The sequence below is a fragment of the Drosophila sulfurigaster genome, chromosome X (assembly GCF_023558435.1).
Source record: "Drosophila sulfurigaster albostrigata strain 15112-1811.04 chromosome X, ASM2355843v2, whole genome shotgun sequence".
Classification (NCBI taxonomy): Eukaryota; Metazoa; Arthropoda; class Insecta; order Diptera; family Drosophilidae; genus Drosophila; species Drosophila sulfurigaster.
In genome coordinates, this window is record NC_084885.1 from 6,150,644 (window position 1) to 6,165,064 (window position 14,421).

Sequence of the window (14,421 nt, forward strand, 5' to 3'; positions counted from 1 at the left end):
ATATAAATAGTTTTAATAAAAAAAATCGAATCAAATTCAATGGAAAGATTAAAAATAAATATAATAAAATACATTCAAGTTAAAATTAATAACTTTAATAAAATCTGATATAACATCCTAAGGCTGATTTGTTTTATATTTAGTATGTTATTAACAAGTATGATTACCTAAAGTTTGTTTTTATTTTTTGCATGCCTGCGTAATTTTGAATAACCTTGAAAATCTTTAGCCGGATTCATTGAATCAAGTCACTGCACAATTGAGATCTCAGCGAATTGCGGCTGATGATGCATCAGCATCAGCATCAGTATCAGTAATAACATCAGCATCGTCATCGGTCACATTCGGGACGAGATTGTACGGTTTTTTATCTGAGTGCATGTCTAAGAACACTTGAGCAGTTGTTGCATTTGCATTTGCTGGATTTGTCATTTCCTGCTTGTTCTTGAGCAAAGCGATTGAAACGAACAAACGAACAAACGAACGATCTATGCCCATTTCCGTTGCAGCTGACAAAACTGGGCGTGGCCTAAAAAGATTTGCTGACCCTATCAACCAGCTGCTCGATCTCTCCACTCTCCACTCTTCATCCCAGTCCCAGCACTCTTTCTCTCCCTTTCACTGTGTTGATTACGCCAAACACTTCCGTCACAATTTCGGAGACAAGTGGCAGGCAATGACCTTGGCCCAATAGCTGAACTGCTCTCACCTTCGTCAGGCATTTCGTGTCGCTTCGCACGCAAGCACCTCACTCACTCGCACCCACAAAGAAACACTCAGTAAATTTGAATTAATTAAAATAAATATGCGCCTGTGTATGTGGCCCAATTGAGCTGCTACAGCACACTAACTTTTGTTAAGCTTATCTACATTTCTACACAACAAGTCAACTTACAGTGTATCTACCAGGCGACTACCTTCAATTTCAGTTGCTGACTAATTTATGGTCGATCATAGAATTTAAATAAATTCCATTTTTTCAGCAGAGTATTCATCATGGCGACGTCCATTTTGATTCTATCGTGTTTGTTTATATGTGCGCAATGATTCACAAAATTGCGAATTGCATTTCTCCACCTGCAAATGACTCACTCAAGAGCGGGCACTCAAACACACAACCACAATTAACATTGTATGTGTTTTGTAGGTACACTTAAGTAATAATTTGCTGTATACGCTGCCTGTGTCCAATGAAGGCCGCTCAGAGTAGGCGAAATTGAGCGAAGAGAATCAGATCAGCAACTGATAAGTTGTGGTCTCCAATTCGAGTTCGAGTTTTTTTGCTCAGAGTCAGTTTATCAGCAAGTGATAGCCGTAAACAGAAATAAAGCAGACGCCGAAAACCAGTACAGAGAGCAAAAACAACAACAATCACAGAGAACGGCGCTCTCTTTGTGCGAAGGTTGCTCAACCAGTTTGCATATGTTATGTTCATTGAGTATTATGCTTACTCAACTATTCTGGCCACTCGTGCTCACATGTGCATTTGCTTACGCTCTTGCGTTCGCTCTCTCTCTCTCTCTCTCTCTCTCTCTCTCTCATTCTCGGGTTTCGACAGAGTTCTAAGCTTTTTCAGCTTTTAGTCGTTTTGCCGTCGCCAAAGGCAGTTCGTGTTTGGTTCTCGTGCGCGCAATGTAATAATTTTTTTCGAGTGTCTGCTCTGTTGCGTATTTGTTTGTTGTGACCGATTGTTTTGTTTTGTTTTTTTCTGTGATTGTTTGTTGCTATTGAAGTGTGTTGTTGACGGCAACGAAATGTCGGTTAATCATGACTTCGATCGCAAGTATTTGCGCAGCATTGAAGGCCTGTGTAAGATCACCTGCCTGGTAAGTGAAGAGCGAAAGAGAGACAACGACTGTCCAAATAAATTCACTCATTCCCGAATCCGTAAAGCTGTGCGCCTTCATTGGATTCCTGTGCATTGCCTGCAGCTCGGTGAGGCTGAGTAATTTTCGTGGCTGCTTCTATATGATCGTTGCGGTGATTGGCTTTGTGACGACGCTGGCGCTGTTTGTCTCACGTTACCTGCGCCTCGGCCAGGGCTGGCAACTCAACTCGACGCGCTGCTCACTCGGCGTGCACGCAACCCTCGCTCTCAGTCACTTTATTGCCTCCGGTTTGGTGCTCTCACTCGACATTGGCTCATACACAGCGGCAGCGGTGAGTACTTTTCTTGCTCTCTTTCTCTTTAACTTCATCTTCATCTTTAACTTCAACTTCGACTTGACCTTGCCTCTTGTTTGGTTTCTGTTTCTCTTTATGCCAGTTCTTTGGCCTGACGATATTCAGCATCAACGCCCTGGAGGCGTTTGGCAGTTATCGACGCAGTCGTCAACGTGATGTTTCCACTCAAACGGTCTAAGGAGCGCTAAAATATTAATATAAACTCTTGTCCTAAGCTAGTTACAAATTGAGTGAGTGTATGCTGTTGAGTGTGAATGTGTTTACATGTATAGTATGTGTATTAGTCGGAATAAAGTCTGAGTCTTTTGCTAGTTAAGCCAAAAAGTGACAAAACACCATTCGATGCTCGATGTGTTGTTATTGTTTGCAACTTATCGGAACGGAACGAAACGGAACGAAGATATATCTATACCGAAGAGAAAGAAGCGAAGCACAAAGAATTCGGTCAACAAATGCGGGTTATCGCTATCTACGCAAGCAGCAGACAAAGCAACAGCAGCAGCAGCAACGGATCGTTCTATTGTTATTATCATTATTACTATATCACAATAGATATTGTGTCGAGGTGTTAAGTAATGCGAACGAGCGAGAAAGGAAGAGAGTGAGAAGCGACGCATCAACAACTTAAGTGACTTTGGTTCATTCGCACGTGATGCCGTTAACTTTAAGCTAAGCTCACAACCAGAGAGAGAGAGAGAGAGCTGTTGAAGTGGTGTGGAGAGATCGAGAACGTAAACAGAGCTTTTTTAAGCGCAAAGCGCATTAATACATACATATGTGCACAAATGTAATTATCTATGTAGTTATGTAAATTTAATAATTATATCATTTTTAATTAAGTTATATATTGGGTTTTTTTTGGTAATGAGTTATTGTTTTCAGCTTTTCCAACTGGAGATCCGACTGGAATCTACGTCAAAGTTCATTAAAGCTGTTGCATTCTTTAAGCTTTGTTCAAAATACTGCGGATTAAACATAGAGCAACGCTTCAAGCGTTATCAATACTGGCAATAGTTAGAGACAGTGAGAGAGAGAGAGAGAGAGAGAGAGAGCGAGAGCGAGAGCGAGAGCGAACGCAGAGAGCCAACATTTAGGCGAAGCTACTTTGCATATGTTTGTGAAACGGCTAAGCTCAAACTACAAAGAAAACTAACTCCCTTGTGGAGCCTGAAGCTTATAGCATTACGTTAGCCAACCCCACATACTCTCTCTTTCGCTCTCTCTCTCTCTTTCTGACCGTCTCTTTCTAGCAGTGACAACATCAACCCCTCTTAGCACTATGGCAACGTTGTCGTCCTTTTAAGTAGTGGACAGTGGGACACATGGCAACGACAGTTGTAGCTTTGTTAACTTGAAAATTTGCACTTGCCATAGACAAGGCCTTATCACGCTTTTTCGTCCCCTTCCCCTTTCCCTTTCCCTCAACAGCATCGTCTTCTCCCCTGCCTCGAGCACCTTGAGCAACAACTAAAGTTGTCGTTGTTGGCAGAGTTGATGAAGTTTTTCGGGCTTGCCGCCAACGTTGATTTTAAGCTTGTTTATTTATGTTATTGTTACGACTCTTTGTCGTTGTTGTTGCTTTGTTGCTTTGCTGCTTTGTCTGCCCTTTGAAATAGGCAAATCCAGGCTAAGCAGCGAGTCTACTCTATAGTATATATGTATTTATTAAGCTAATGAACTGCGCCATATCTTAGTGCAATTTATGTGTAAACCCCCCCGCAAACACCCCAACACACACACACACACACACACACACATACAAACACCTCCTTCAGTCTGTTTAAAGCACAAGCTCGTGACCCGTTGCCTTTCGCCGTCTCTTTCTAGTTAAATAAAGTTGAAGCTGCCAGAGCGAAGGCAAGGGGCAAGTCCTTGAACCGCAGCACACACTAGACCCATACACACACACCCACACACACACACTCGCACAACAAACACGCGCAATTGCAGCGCCAATTGATCAATCTGAAAGGAGGAAGGCTTCAAAAAACCGACTGTGGCAAGGGTATGCCATTGGGCCATTGGTGGCATGCCACATAGCGGGAAGTGACCGGAACGCGCATTTAATCATTAGTCAAACGCGCTGCCAATAGCCGGAGTGCAGTTTTTCTGGCAATATGAGCAGCACACATAACCAAGCGCATAAAGCGACCCTCAGCCAACTATTATTCGAACCCGAACCCAAAGCAAGCCTATTCATGCCACACACAGCTACAGCTGCACCCAGTCGAAGCTGAAGGCAACACTTTGGTCATGCCAGTCACGCAGTGGGCAAATTAATTAGCCCAGTTGGCACTTTGGCTTTGGCTTTGCCACAAGCCCCAAAAATGGATGCGTGCCCACGACTATTTATGGCGTAATGAGTGCTTCTATAGTGCGAGGGAAACGCACTCAGAGAGAGAGCGAGACAGAGTGTAGAGTGTTAGAGAGAGTGGGAGATATTTTGCGATCGTAAGTGAGAAGCAGTCATGTAAATCACAGCAAAACATCTAAATTGATGCGATCGAATGGCATCATTTCCATTCATAGCAATGCGAATGTTTTCCATTTTCATTACAGTGCTGAAACATTGCCACAAGTTACAGTGAAGCTTGTCCCATGCGAACTGGAAGAATGCTCTTCGAATTTAGGCTGCATAAATTAAAAATGTTATGTGTTTAAGCAAAGGAATAAATGTTAGACAGACATTCTTACAATCGCTAGCGCCATCTATCGTTTGTTTGGTATCAGAAAACTTGTTCCATTAAATTATAGTTTTCAATTAAATTTATAAAATTTGAACGGTTGTCGGTTGTTTACAAATTGTAAACTTTAAACTGGTATAAAAATTATTAAAAGTTTATAGCATACTTTAAGACGACTTAAATCACCATTGCCAGAACAAACGATAGATGGCGCCACACTCTTTAAAATGGTGACTTGCTGCATTTCTGCTTGCTGCTGATTTATGTTCGCCTGGTATTTTATTTTCTAAAAATACTCTCCGAATTCAGGCTGCGTAAATTAAAAATGTTATGTGTTTAAACGTTGGAAAGCAACAGTTAATTGTGTTCTACAAGGGAATAAATGTTAGACAGACATTCTTACAATCGGTAGCGCCATCTATCGTTTGTTCGGTATCAGAAAACTTGTTCCATTAAATTATAGTTTTCAATTAAATTTATAAAATTTGAACGGTTGTCGGTTGTTTACAAATTGTAAACTTTAAACTGGTATAAAAATTATTAAAAGTTTATAGCATACCTTAAGACGACTTAAATCACCATTGCCAGAACAAACGATAGATGGCGCCACACTCTTTAAGACGGTGTCTTGCTGCATTTCTGCTTGCTGCTGATTTATGTTCGCCTGGTATTTTATTTTCTAAAAATACTGTCCGAATTCAGGCTGCGTAAATTAAAAATGTTATGTGTTTAAACGTAGGAAAGCAACAGTTAATTGTGTTCTACAAGGGAATAAATGTTAGACAGACATTCTTACAATCGGTAGCGCCATCTATCGTTTGTTCGGTATCAGAAAACTTGTTCCATTAAATTATAATTTTCAATTAAATTTATAAAATTTGAACGGTTGTCGGTTGTTTACAAATTGTAAACTTTAAACTGGTATAAAAATTATTAAAAGTTTATAGCATACTTTAAGACGATTTAAATCACCATTGCCAGAACAAACGATAGATGGCGCCACACTCTTTAAGACGGTGACTTGCTGCATTTCTGCTTGCTGCTGATTTATGTTCGCCTGGTATTTTATTTTCTATCTTGGCCATTGAAGACTTGAAGTCTCTAACAACAATCACAACTATATCCTCGTGGAGCAACTGATTACCAGTAAATTCTTTTTGCTGCTCACTTTACATTAACTTGTATAACAAACGGTAATTTATGTTCAACAATTATGTTATATTTGATGTTATTAAATGAGCGTAGGATAACTGTATTTCATTTTATTGAATAGAAAGTGGATTATATTACAAATTTATTTAACAAAAATACATTCGACATTGACCAATAGCAAAGCAAAGCTCGACTGCAATTGGATTGCGAAAAAAGCAATAACAGTTTCATTTCAATTAAAGGCATTTGCAAATTCTGTATGCCTTTTGGTTGCCACCCAAATTCTGCGTATCCAAGTACATCTGTAATTCAATACAAACAGTGTAATGGACATGCATAAAGCATAAATAAATACGATTCAGTCAGTATGAATTTCAATTCGTAATCATGTAAAATAATTTAAAACGCACTCGTTGCTATCGTCTTTCACCGCTTTCAGTTTATTTATATTTCTGCTTGTTTCATCATACTATATAAATTGCTTTGAGGCGAAAAAAAGCAGCAAACTAATCAGGGTATTAATTAATATTGTTGGTTTAACGTTTGCGTTGACTGCGCGTAATTTAAACTATTATTAAACTAATCAAAATCAGAGTAAATACATCATGCAATAATTTACTTTATATTGTAAATACTGCGAAGAATTTAAAAGAAAAAATAACTTTAAAATGTCCTGACTCAATAGTTATAAATAAGTTGTGGGAACTTAACAGATTTCCATTCGTTCTGTGGCATTGGTCTCGATACTGCGATACCCCCATTTAAAATGTGTTGAATACTCAGCGGACTACAGAGGGGTGCAGCACGAAAGGGGGTGGGGAGGGGCGAGAGAAAGAGCTCTGGATGAAAAAAAAAGGGTCAGTCGGTAATAGCCTACGGCGATGTTCAATTAAGAGCTGGTCCGATTGTCAGCGATTGCAATCAAAGTGCATGGGGCTCAATGCAACTGAAAAAGTTGAATAAGTAAGTCGAATAAGAAGGCAATACGACTAACCGATACCCTGCATATACCCTGCAATTTTAAAGAATTTTAATAATTTTGCATTACATTTTCTATATTATTTTTAACAATAACTATAAGAAAAGAAACTTGCGTTCAATAATTTCAAGTTATATTAAGCAAAAATACTGCAGCAAATGCAATAAGTGAATACCACAAAATATACTATACTATATATACCACAAAATATACTAAACGGTTTCAAGTTGTCGTACGTTGCGTATACGCTGTGGAGTCCAAGTGTATACATATACAATATACTAAAGTATATACTAAATAGTCTCCAGCTGTCAAAAGTTGCGTATACGCCGCGTTGTCGCCACTGTTTTGCAGGGCACCCAAATTGGATAAATGCATGCAACAATTTGTGTGCAGTACTGTGGCGCCTCTGGCGTAAAACTCAAAGCGAATTGCGTAAAATGCGAATGAACGCTGCTGCCACATTTTATAATTAAATGTCAAAAATATTTAAGCAAAAGAGGAAGGAAGGCCACAGAAAACAGCCGAAAAAGCAAAGCCCCCAAAAAGGTGGAAGCGTTTAATTAATGAAATCATTTTCAAATCAAGCGCACATTTAATCAAACGCTGACCCGCTGTCCATCTCGATATCTTCGCATATCCATTCATGTTTCGTCCTGTTCCGCTATTGTTGAACGACTTGTCGTTGTTGTTGTTGTTGTTGTTTGTGCTCCCCTTGCGGTCTTTTTGGCCAAGTCAAATGGAGCATTTCAAACTGAATGCGCTTCGAGTGCTGGCCACAAACAATGCGCTGTCCAATGGGATCAACTCAACCCTCGCAAAACCGATGCCGGACTTACGCAGGATGCGCTTGCCAATGAACGAAAATGATTCGCTTCCTGTTTGAGCTTTACTCCCTCTCTCTTTCTCTTTCGCTTTCTCTCCCCTTCCCCTTCCCCTTTCGTCCTGTTTGCGTTTTCCCTTTTTGGGGGGACATCATTATGTCGTTTGTTATTGTTGTTTCTGTTGTCTCGTTGTCGTTGTTATTATTATTTTTGGGCTTCGGCATTTAATCTCTCTGGATGCCGTTGCGTCGTTTGATTGTCGCAGCTCGCTTTGCCCAACGCTCAATCAGCTAATTTGAAGTGGATAATTAATTGCATTAATTACTTGCAATTAATATTTGTCTTCCTCTCATACTCTCTACCCTCACCCTTTTATGGGCCACTGTTTGTCTCTTCCCAATGGCGCAGATGGTCCAAGTCCCAAGTAAGAAAGGGCAAGTAAGAAAACTACAGCCGAGTGTGCTCGACTGTGAAATACCCGCTACTCATTTTGAATAAAATCATATTCGACATATATACCGAAAAATACTCAAATATACCGAAGATTATATTTAGTATATCGATCTAGTACCACATTTTAACAAGTAGGAAAGATACAGTGAAGTTTAGGGCGGTATTCATTTATATATACTAGAGAAAAACAATTAATATATGTATACTAAAGGCTATTTTAGGTATATTGGTACAGTACAACATTTAAATCATACCATGGAGTTGAAAATATATTAGTACAAAATATACCATAGAGTACAAAATATACCATAATAGTTATTATTGTATGTATGGGGAAAGAAATGGGCGTGGCAAATTTGAAACAAAGTTGATCTGCATGAAACATTACAAGTGCTGTCAAAAATTATAGCTCTATCTCTTATATTCTCTGAGATTTAGATATTTCTATGGACGGACGGACGGACGGACAGACAGAGGTACAGACGGACATAGCGGTATCGACTGTTGACGCTGATCAAGAACATATATACTTCATAGGGTCGAAGATGCTTCCTTCTGGCTGTTACTATTAATATAATATAATAATATAATATATATATAATAATATAATACCCTTCTACCCTATGAGTAACGGGTATAAAAACAGGAAGCATAAACAAGAGAAGTCTGGACTAGGAAATGCGCTCTGCTTCTGATAAGCAAATTTAAAATGTTGTGAATACTCGTTTCTTGTACATGGAATTGCTTACTCACTAGCTTTGTTTATTAATTGAACGAAAAGCGCAAGAGAATTGAACACTTGGAATTGCAAAATAATACCGCAATGTGGGGGGAGCACATAATTAAATATTTTCGGAATTGAAACTAGAATGAAAAAACATGCGCGCATATACTCACGATTCAAATTCGAAAATAAACTTGATTGGCGTGCTGAATACAGACAGAACAAACAAATAAGTAGAACATATACAAAAAAAGAGAAGAGAAACACTCAACTTTGGGGTATACAAAATTTGTATATTTAATAATAATAATGATAACAACAGCGACTGAGAGAAAACTATCTAGAAATGCCTAACTATCTGATCTGAGCACGCAACGCTATCGAGCTGGGTATCTCGACGTTGTTCACCTGCAGCAGTTGCACAAGATTGCGGACAAAGTCCTGCGACACCTTCAGTTCATCGTCCGCCTGCAGGCGATCGTACAGATCGAGGGCACCCTCATAGTTGTTGGTCTTGGCAAATTGTGTGAGCAGCATGTCATAGATGCGCTGCTCGTCGATGGCACGCTGCAAGCCGCGAACTCCGCGGGCCAAACGCAGTAGCGTCTGGACGGCGCCCTCTTGACCCAAATGCTCGCAGTTCTTCAGCAGCTGTTCGTGATTCAGTCGAAACTCTGGATTGATGATCAGTCGACGCAGCTGCGTCTCCGTGCCGGATTCAGCGAGTGCCAGCAACAAGGCGCTATTCATATTCACACTGCCATGGACTCGCGTCACCGTCGCCGTCACATTGGCCAAATGCTGTTGCGCCGATTCCTTGGTTGTGCCCGGGAAGCGTGCCAGCTCCTCATCGTGGCCATTGCTCAGCTTGACCAGCAGCGAGAGCAGCTCGAATTGCAGCGGTGTGTGCTTGTAGCGTGTGGCCAGCCGTTGGAACTCGGCGATTGCGGCATCCAAATCGCCTCGCAGCAGCCACTCACGCAACACGGGACCGAGCAACGCATTGTGCGTCTGACAGTAGCCAAGTTTACGCAGGAATTCAAACGTTTCGAAGGTCAGACTGTGGCCGGAATCGGGCACCGGCTCCTTCATCGCCTGCTGGGCAACGTTGTTGAGCAGCTGCCACACGTTCTTGATCACATAGTCGCCGCCGTTCACTTTATGCTGTGCTGCACGCTCACGCAGCAGCTGCTTTGCCTCATCCAACTGGGAGTTGTGCACCAAGAGTGACGCATAGTCAATCAGCTTGTGCTCATCGATCTGGAAACCTAGAGAAGAAAAAAATTGTATTGAACAATTGATTACAATAAGTTCAACTTTAGCTTAAGATAATGTTGCATAGCAATTGGATAGAGTTTGTGTGTTGAAAGATGTGAAAGACGTGATAAAGTTGCATTAAACTTAAGAAATTAAGCTCAAAATATCCTAGCTTAAGTAATCATTAATTAGATTTTCAATGTTTTATCAAAAGAAGCATATAATTTTGAATACAAAAACAAATTGAAAAATTAAAAGTGTTAAATTGAAAGCTTCTTGCAAGTTGAACCATTATAATAAAGATTAAATAGTTAAATAACAAATTAAATTCTACATTTATATTGAAATATTCAATTTATATTATTTAAATAATAGTTAAATAACAAATTGAAATCCATTTCAATATCTACTCTCAATTATGTATGTCGAATTTAAACATTATTTTTTTAGATAGGAAATATTTTATTGATATTGCAATTTTTATATCAATCCATCCAGTTAAAATTTAATGAATACCAAAAAATTAAATATGAAATTAAATTGCAAAAAAACAAACAAAATACGTTACATCGAACTTTAAATAAGATTAAATATTGCAAATACTGCGAATTTGTCTCATTGCTTAAAAACATTAATTGGAGCAGCAAAATGAAATATGCAAGCGGGAAGACGGTAAGTTTAACAACATTATTTTTGTATTCTATATATTATATTTTTTAGCTACCTTATGCACGATGACCTTTAATCAATAGCACATAAGATAAATGCATTTCAATACACTTGCTATCTTGTTTAACTGCACTAATTGGAACCGAAAAATGAGGATATTTAACATAGACATAAAGTGATACAACTGAATTTTATCAGTGCAATTTCTAATTTCTTTTCTTAGCCACATATGCAGATAAATGAATTCATATACTAAACACAGTGTAGCACTTAAGTGTAATTAAAGGCCGTTAAGTGGAACACAAAATTTGTTGCCATAGAACTCACCTCAGCGTAATTTCTAGGGTTTTTTTAAGCCTACATGCCGCTAGATGAATTCATATACTAAACACAGTGTGGCAGTTAAGTGAAATTAAAGGCCGTTAAGCGGGACACAAAATTTGTTGCCATAGAACGCACCTCAACGTAATTTCTAGGGTTTTTTTTAAGCATACATGCCGCTTGATGAATTCATATACTAAACACAGTGTGGCAGTTAAGTTAAATTAAAGGCCGTTAAGCGGGACAGAAAATAGGATGCAATATAACTCACCTCAATGCAATTTCTAGGCTTTTTTAAGCAATACATGCCGCTAAATGAATTCATATACTAAACACAGTGTGGCAGTTAAGTGAAATTAAAGGCCGTTAAGCGAAACACAAAATACGATGCCCTGGAACTGCCCTCAATGCAATTTCTAGACTTTTTTTTAAGCAATACATGCCCGTAGATGAATTCATATACTAAACACAGTGTGGCAGTTAAGTGAAATTAAAGGCCGTTAAGCGTGATCACTCTGCTCTCACCTGGATAAGTTTTCTGCAATCGTAGCAACGTCTGCTGAGCACGCGTCACATCCTTGAGCTTGATGTGTAGATCAAGAATCGCCGCCAGCATGCCAGGACTGATCTGAACACGCAGCGCTTCGCACTTGGCCAGCAACTCGAGGGCACGCTCCAGGCGTCCATCACGAACCGAGAGCTGCAGCAGCCGACGCAGCACGCCGCGTGTGTTGAGCTGCTTGGCCTCCAGCTCGATGAGATGGCACTCCAACTCATCCAGCGACATGTCACGCGGATGCTTGATGAAGCTGCCGCTGCCGCCGCCGCCGCTGCTGACGCTCACATCCGGTGGCAACACCAGCTCCGACTGTCGCATCTTCTGCAGCACCTTGACAATCGATTCCCGGGTATCCGGTTGCGCACTTCCCGCTGCCACATGGAGCAGCGACTCGGCTGCCGCCGGCGACACCTTAAGTTGCAGTCGCTGCATCTCGTGCAGGAAGCGCAACAAGGAGTCCGGCTCCTGACGCAAGCGCGTTTGTGGTCCACACATCTGCAGCAGCAGCGCACCAACGAAATCCTCCTGCCGCTGCAACGAGCGCTGTTGCAGCGCCTGCGTCAGCTGCGCAAAGGCAGCATACCGCTTGGTGGCACGAGCATGCACCGCCAACGAGGCGAGCGGCGTCAAAAGCGGCGCCAGCTGCAGTCGCGTGGGATACAGCTGCAGCAGCTCCAGCGCCTGCGTCAATTGGTGCTGCAACAGCAGCTGGTTGAGCACATGCGACAGCGTCTGCGAGGCACGCACACCGACCTCGTCGAGCTGTTGCAGCGCCTGGCGTGGCTGTTGCAACGTCTGCCACAGACGAGGCAACACGTAATCGCGCAGCGTGACTTCGTCGCACTCGACGCGGAGTCGCTGCATCTCGGCGAGCACACGCAACACGCCCGACTCGCCCTCGCTTCGCTGCTGCTGCAACACCAGCGGCCAGAAGTAATGCGGTCGCAGCGTCTCGCCCGCCGCACTCAACGCCTCCAGGCAGTCGAGCGCCAGCGATGGCTGGCGACGCAGCGCCAATTCGGTGAGCACCTCCAAGGCGCGTGTATTCTGTCCACGCTGTCGCAGCTCGGTTGCGAATTTCAGCATCTGTGGCAGCGGCGTGCGGGCGTAAAACAGTTCGTGCAACAGCAACGTCGCATAGCCATCGATGCTCTGGTTCTCGTTGTATTGCGGCGTCGGCAATGCGCCCACCAGCTGTATCATCTGCTCCGCCTGGCCGCGATGCAGCAGCTGTATGCACAGGCTGCCAATGGCCGGCGGCACATCCGCATCCTCGACAATGTCACGCGGCAGCTGCACAATGAGCTGCTGCATCAGCGGGGCATCCCAGTGCTGGCTCAGCACCAGGGCGCGCAGCATCTGCAGCAGCTGCGGGGCGTTGAACTGTTCCGGGTGCTGCTTGAGCAGCTCACGCGCCTTCTCCAGTTGTCCGTTCTCCACGTAGGCCACAAAGCACGTGGCCTGAGTGCTGTAGCTGGGCGGTATGTTGGCGGCGAGCATGCTGTTCAGCACCTCGGCAACGCCGGCGAGATTCCCACTGCGTCCATGACCCAGGAGCAGCGCATGAAAGTTGCGCTCGGTCAGTGGAAAGTTGTGGCCACGCTGCTCCGCCAGCAGTTCGGTGGCTTGTCGCATATTCCCGCTGGCACCGGCTACGTCCAACAAGGCTGCATAAAGTTCCGCATCTGGTGGCCCATTGTAGGTGGCAATCTCGACGAGCAGCGCACGATGATCGGGCAGCGGCAGCTGGTTCTGACGCAGCATCTGCAGCTGTGTGTGATAGTGCGATATCGATGGTTGCGTTACCCTGAGCAACTGTGTCCAGATGCGTCGAAAGAGCTGCGAACGCTCTTTGTTACTCGGCACCGGCAGCAACTCGGGCACACAGACGCCAAGGAGAAAGTGCAGCTGATTGGCCGTGAGTGGTGGTGATTGATCAAAGGACTGCTTCTCCAGCTGCTGTAGCAAACGATCGACATGCTCCAGACGACAGACGCTGTGTTGATTGTAGTACGTTTCCAACTGTGTCCACAAGCTCTCGACGCTCACTTGTTGTGTGGCAGTTGCTTTGCCTGTGCGCTTCTTAGTGACTCCTGTTGTTGCAGTTGCTGTGGAATAGTTGCTCCACTGGGCAGCTGCTGTTGTCCTGCTGTTGTTTGGCATTGCATAACGTGGGCAGCCAAATATTCGAGTTGTTTGCATTGGCAGCCGCATTGAGCGGCGCAACTGCTGCCAGAGTTGGCTGCGTAACATGGCCATGGCCAGGGGCAGCGATTCCTCCAGAGGATTGTGTCCAAAACAAGCAGGCAACACAAAACAGTTGCCACAACGGAAAGATCACAACACGCGCGCCGGTAAAAACAAGTGACGATAGCGAGTCGATAGATTTAGCGCACGCAACTATCGCTCTGCACAGCTGTTGGTGGCGGTGGCGGCGTGCCGATAACTTTGTTTTGAGCAACGATTATTCATATTTGAAAATTCATGGGAGTACAAAAAAGTACCCCAGGTAAATTGCTAATTAGATTGCCCATTCATAATGGAAATTAGTTAAATATTATATTACGAAAATAAATTAAAAATTGGTAACAATTTATCTAAAATTTAAATTTAGT

The 14,421-nt window shown here is 42.6% G+C and overlaps 2 protein-coding genes across 2 annotated transcripts; one reads left to right on the forward strand and one right to left on the reverse strand.

Annotated features, from left to right (window-relative positions):
- Positions 1-1,579: 1,579 nt before the first annotated feature.
- Positions 1,580-3,021, forward strand: LOC133848544 (uncharacterized). Its single transcript, XM_062284164.1, has 3 exons — positions 1,580-1,826; positions 1,894-2,160; positions 2,267-3,021. The coding sequence occupies exons 1-3, from the start codon at positions 1,755-1,757 to the stop codon at positions 2,360-2,362; spliced, it is 435 nt and encodes a 144-aa protein (XP_062140148.1). The 5' UTR covers positions 1,580-1,754; the 3' UTR covers positions 2,363-3,021.
- Positions 3,022-8,897: 5,876 nt separating this feature from the next.
- Positions 8,898-14,189, reverse strand: LOC133847708 (leucine-rich PPR motif-containing protein, mitochondrial). The gene is made up of 2 exons (XM_062282897.1): positions 11,773-14,189; positions 8,898-10,268 (listed from the first exon to the last, which is right to left on the reverse strand). The coding sequence occupies exons 1-2, from the start codon at positions 14,063-14,065 to the stop codon at positions 9,355-9,357; spliced, it is 3,207 nt and encodes a 1,068-aa protein (XP_062138881.1). The 5' UTR covers positions 14,066-14,189; the 3' UTR covers positions 8,898-9,354.
- Between the last annotated feature and the right edge of the window lie 232 nt (positions 14,190-14,421).

What these genes read in the sequence shown, in the direction of transcription:
- LOC133848544 (XM_062284164.1), top strand. Translation starts at nt 1,755, where the DNA reads ATGTCGGTTAATCATGACTTCGATCGCAAGTATTTGCGCAGCATTGAA. An exon ending in TGTGTAAGATCACCTGCCTG is followed by an intron (nt 1,827 to 1,893) that starts GTAAGTGAAGAG and finishes GAATCCGTAAAG; the next exon opens with CTGTGCGCCTTCATTGGATT. An exon ending in GCTCATACACAGCGGCAGCG is followed by an intron (nt 2,161 to 2,266) that starts GTGAGTACTTTT and finishes TCTTTATGCCAG; the next exon opens with TTCTTTGGCCTGACGATATT.
- LOC133847708 (XM_062282897.1), bottom strand. Translation starts at nt 14,065, where the DNA reads ATGGCCATGTTACGCAGCCAACTCTGGCAGCAGTTGCGCCGCTCAATG. An exon ending in ATTGCAGAAAACTTATCCAG is followed by an intron (nt 10,269 to 11,772) that starts GTGAGAGCAGAG and finishes TTTCTTCTCTAG; the next exon opens with GTTTCCAGATCGATGAGCAC.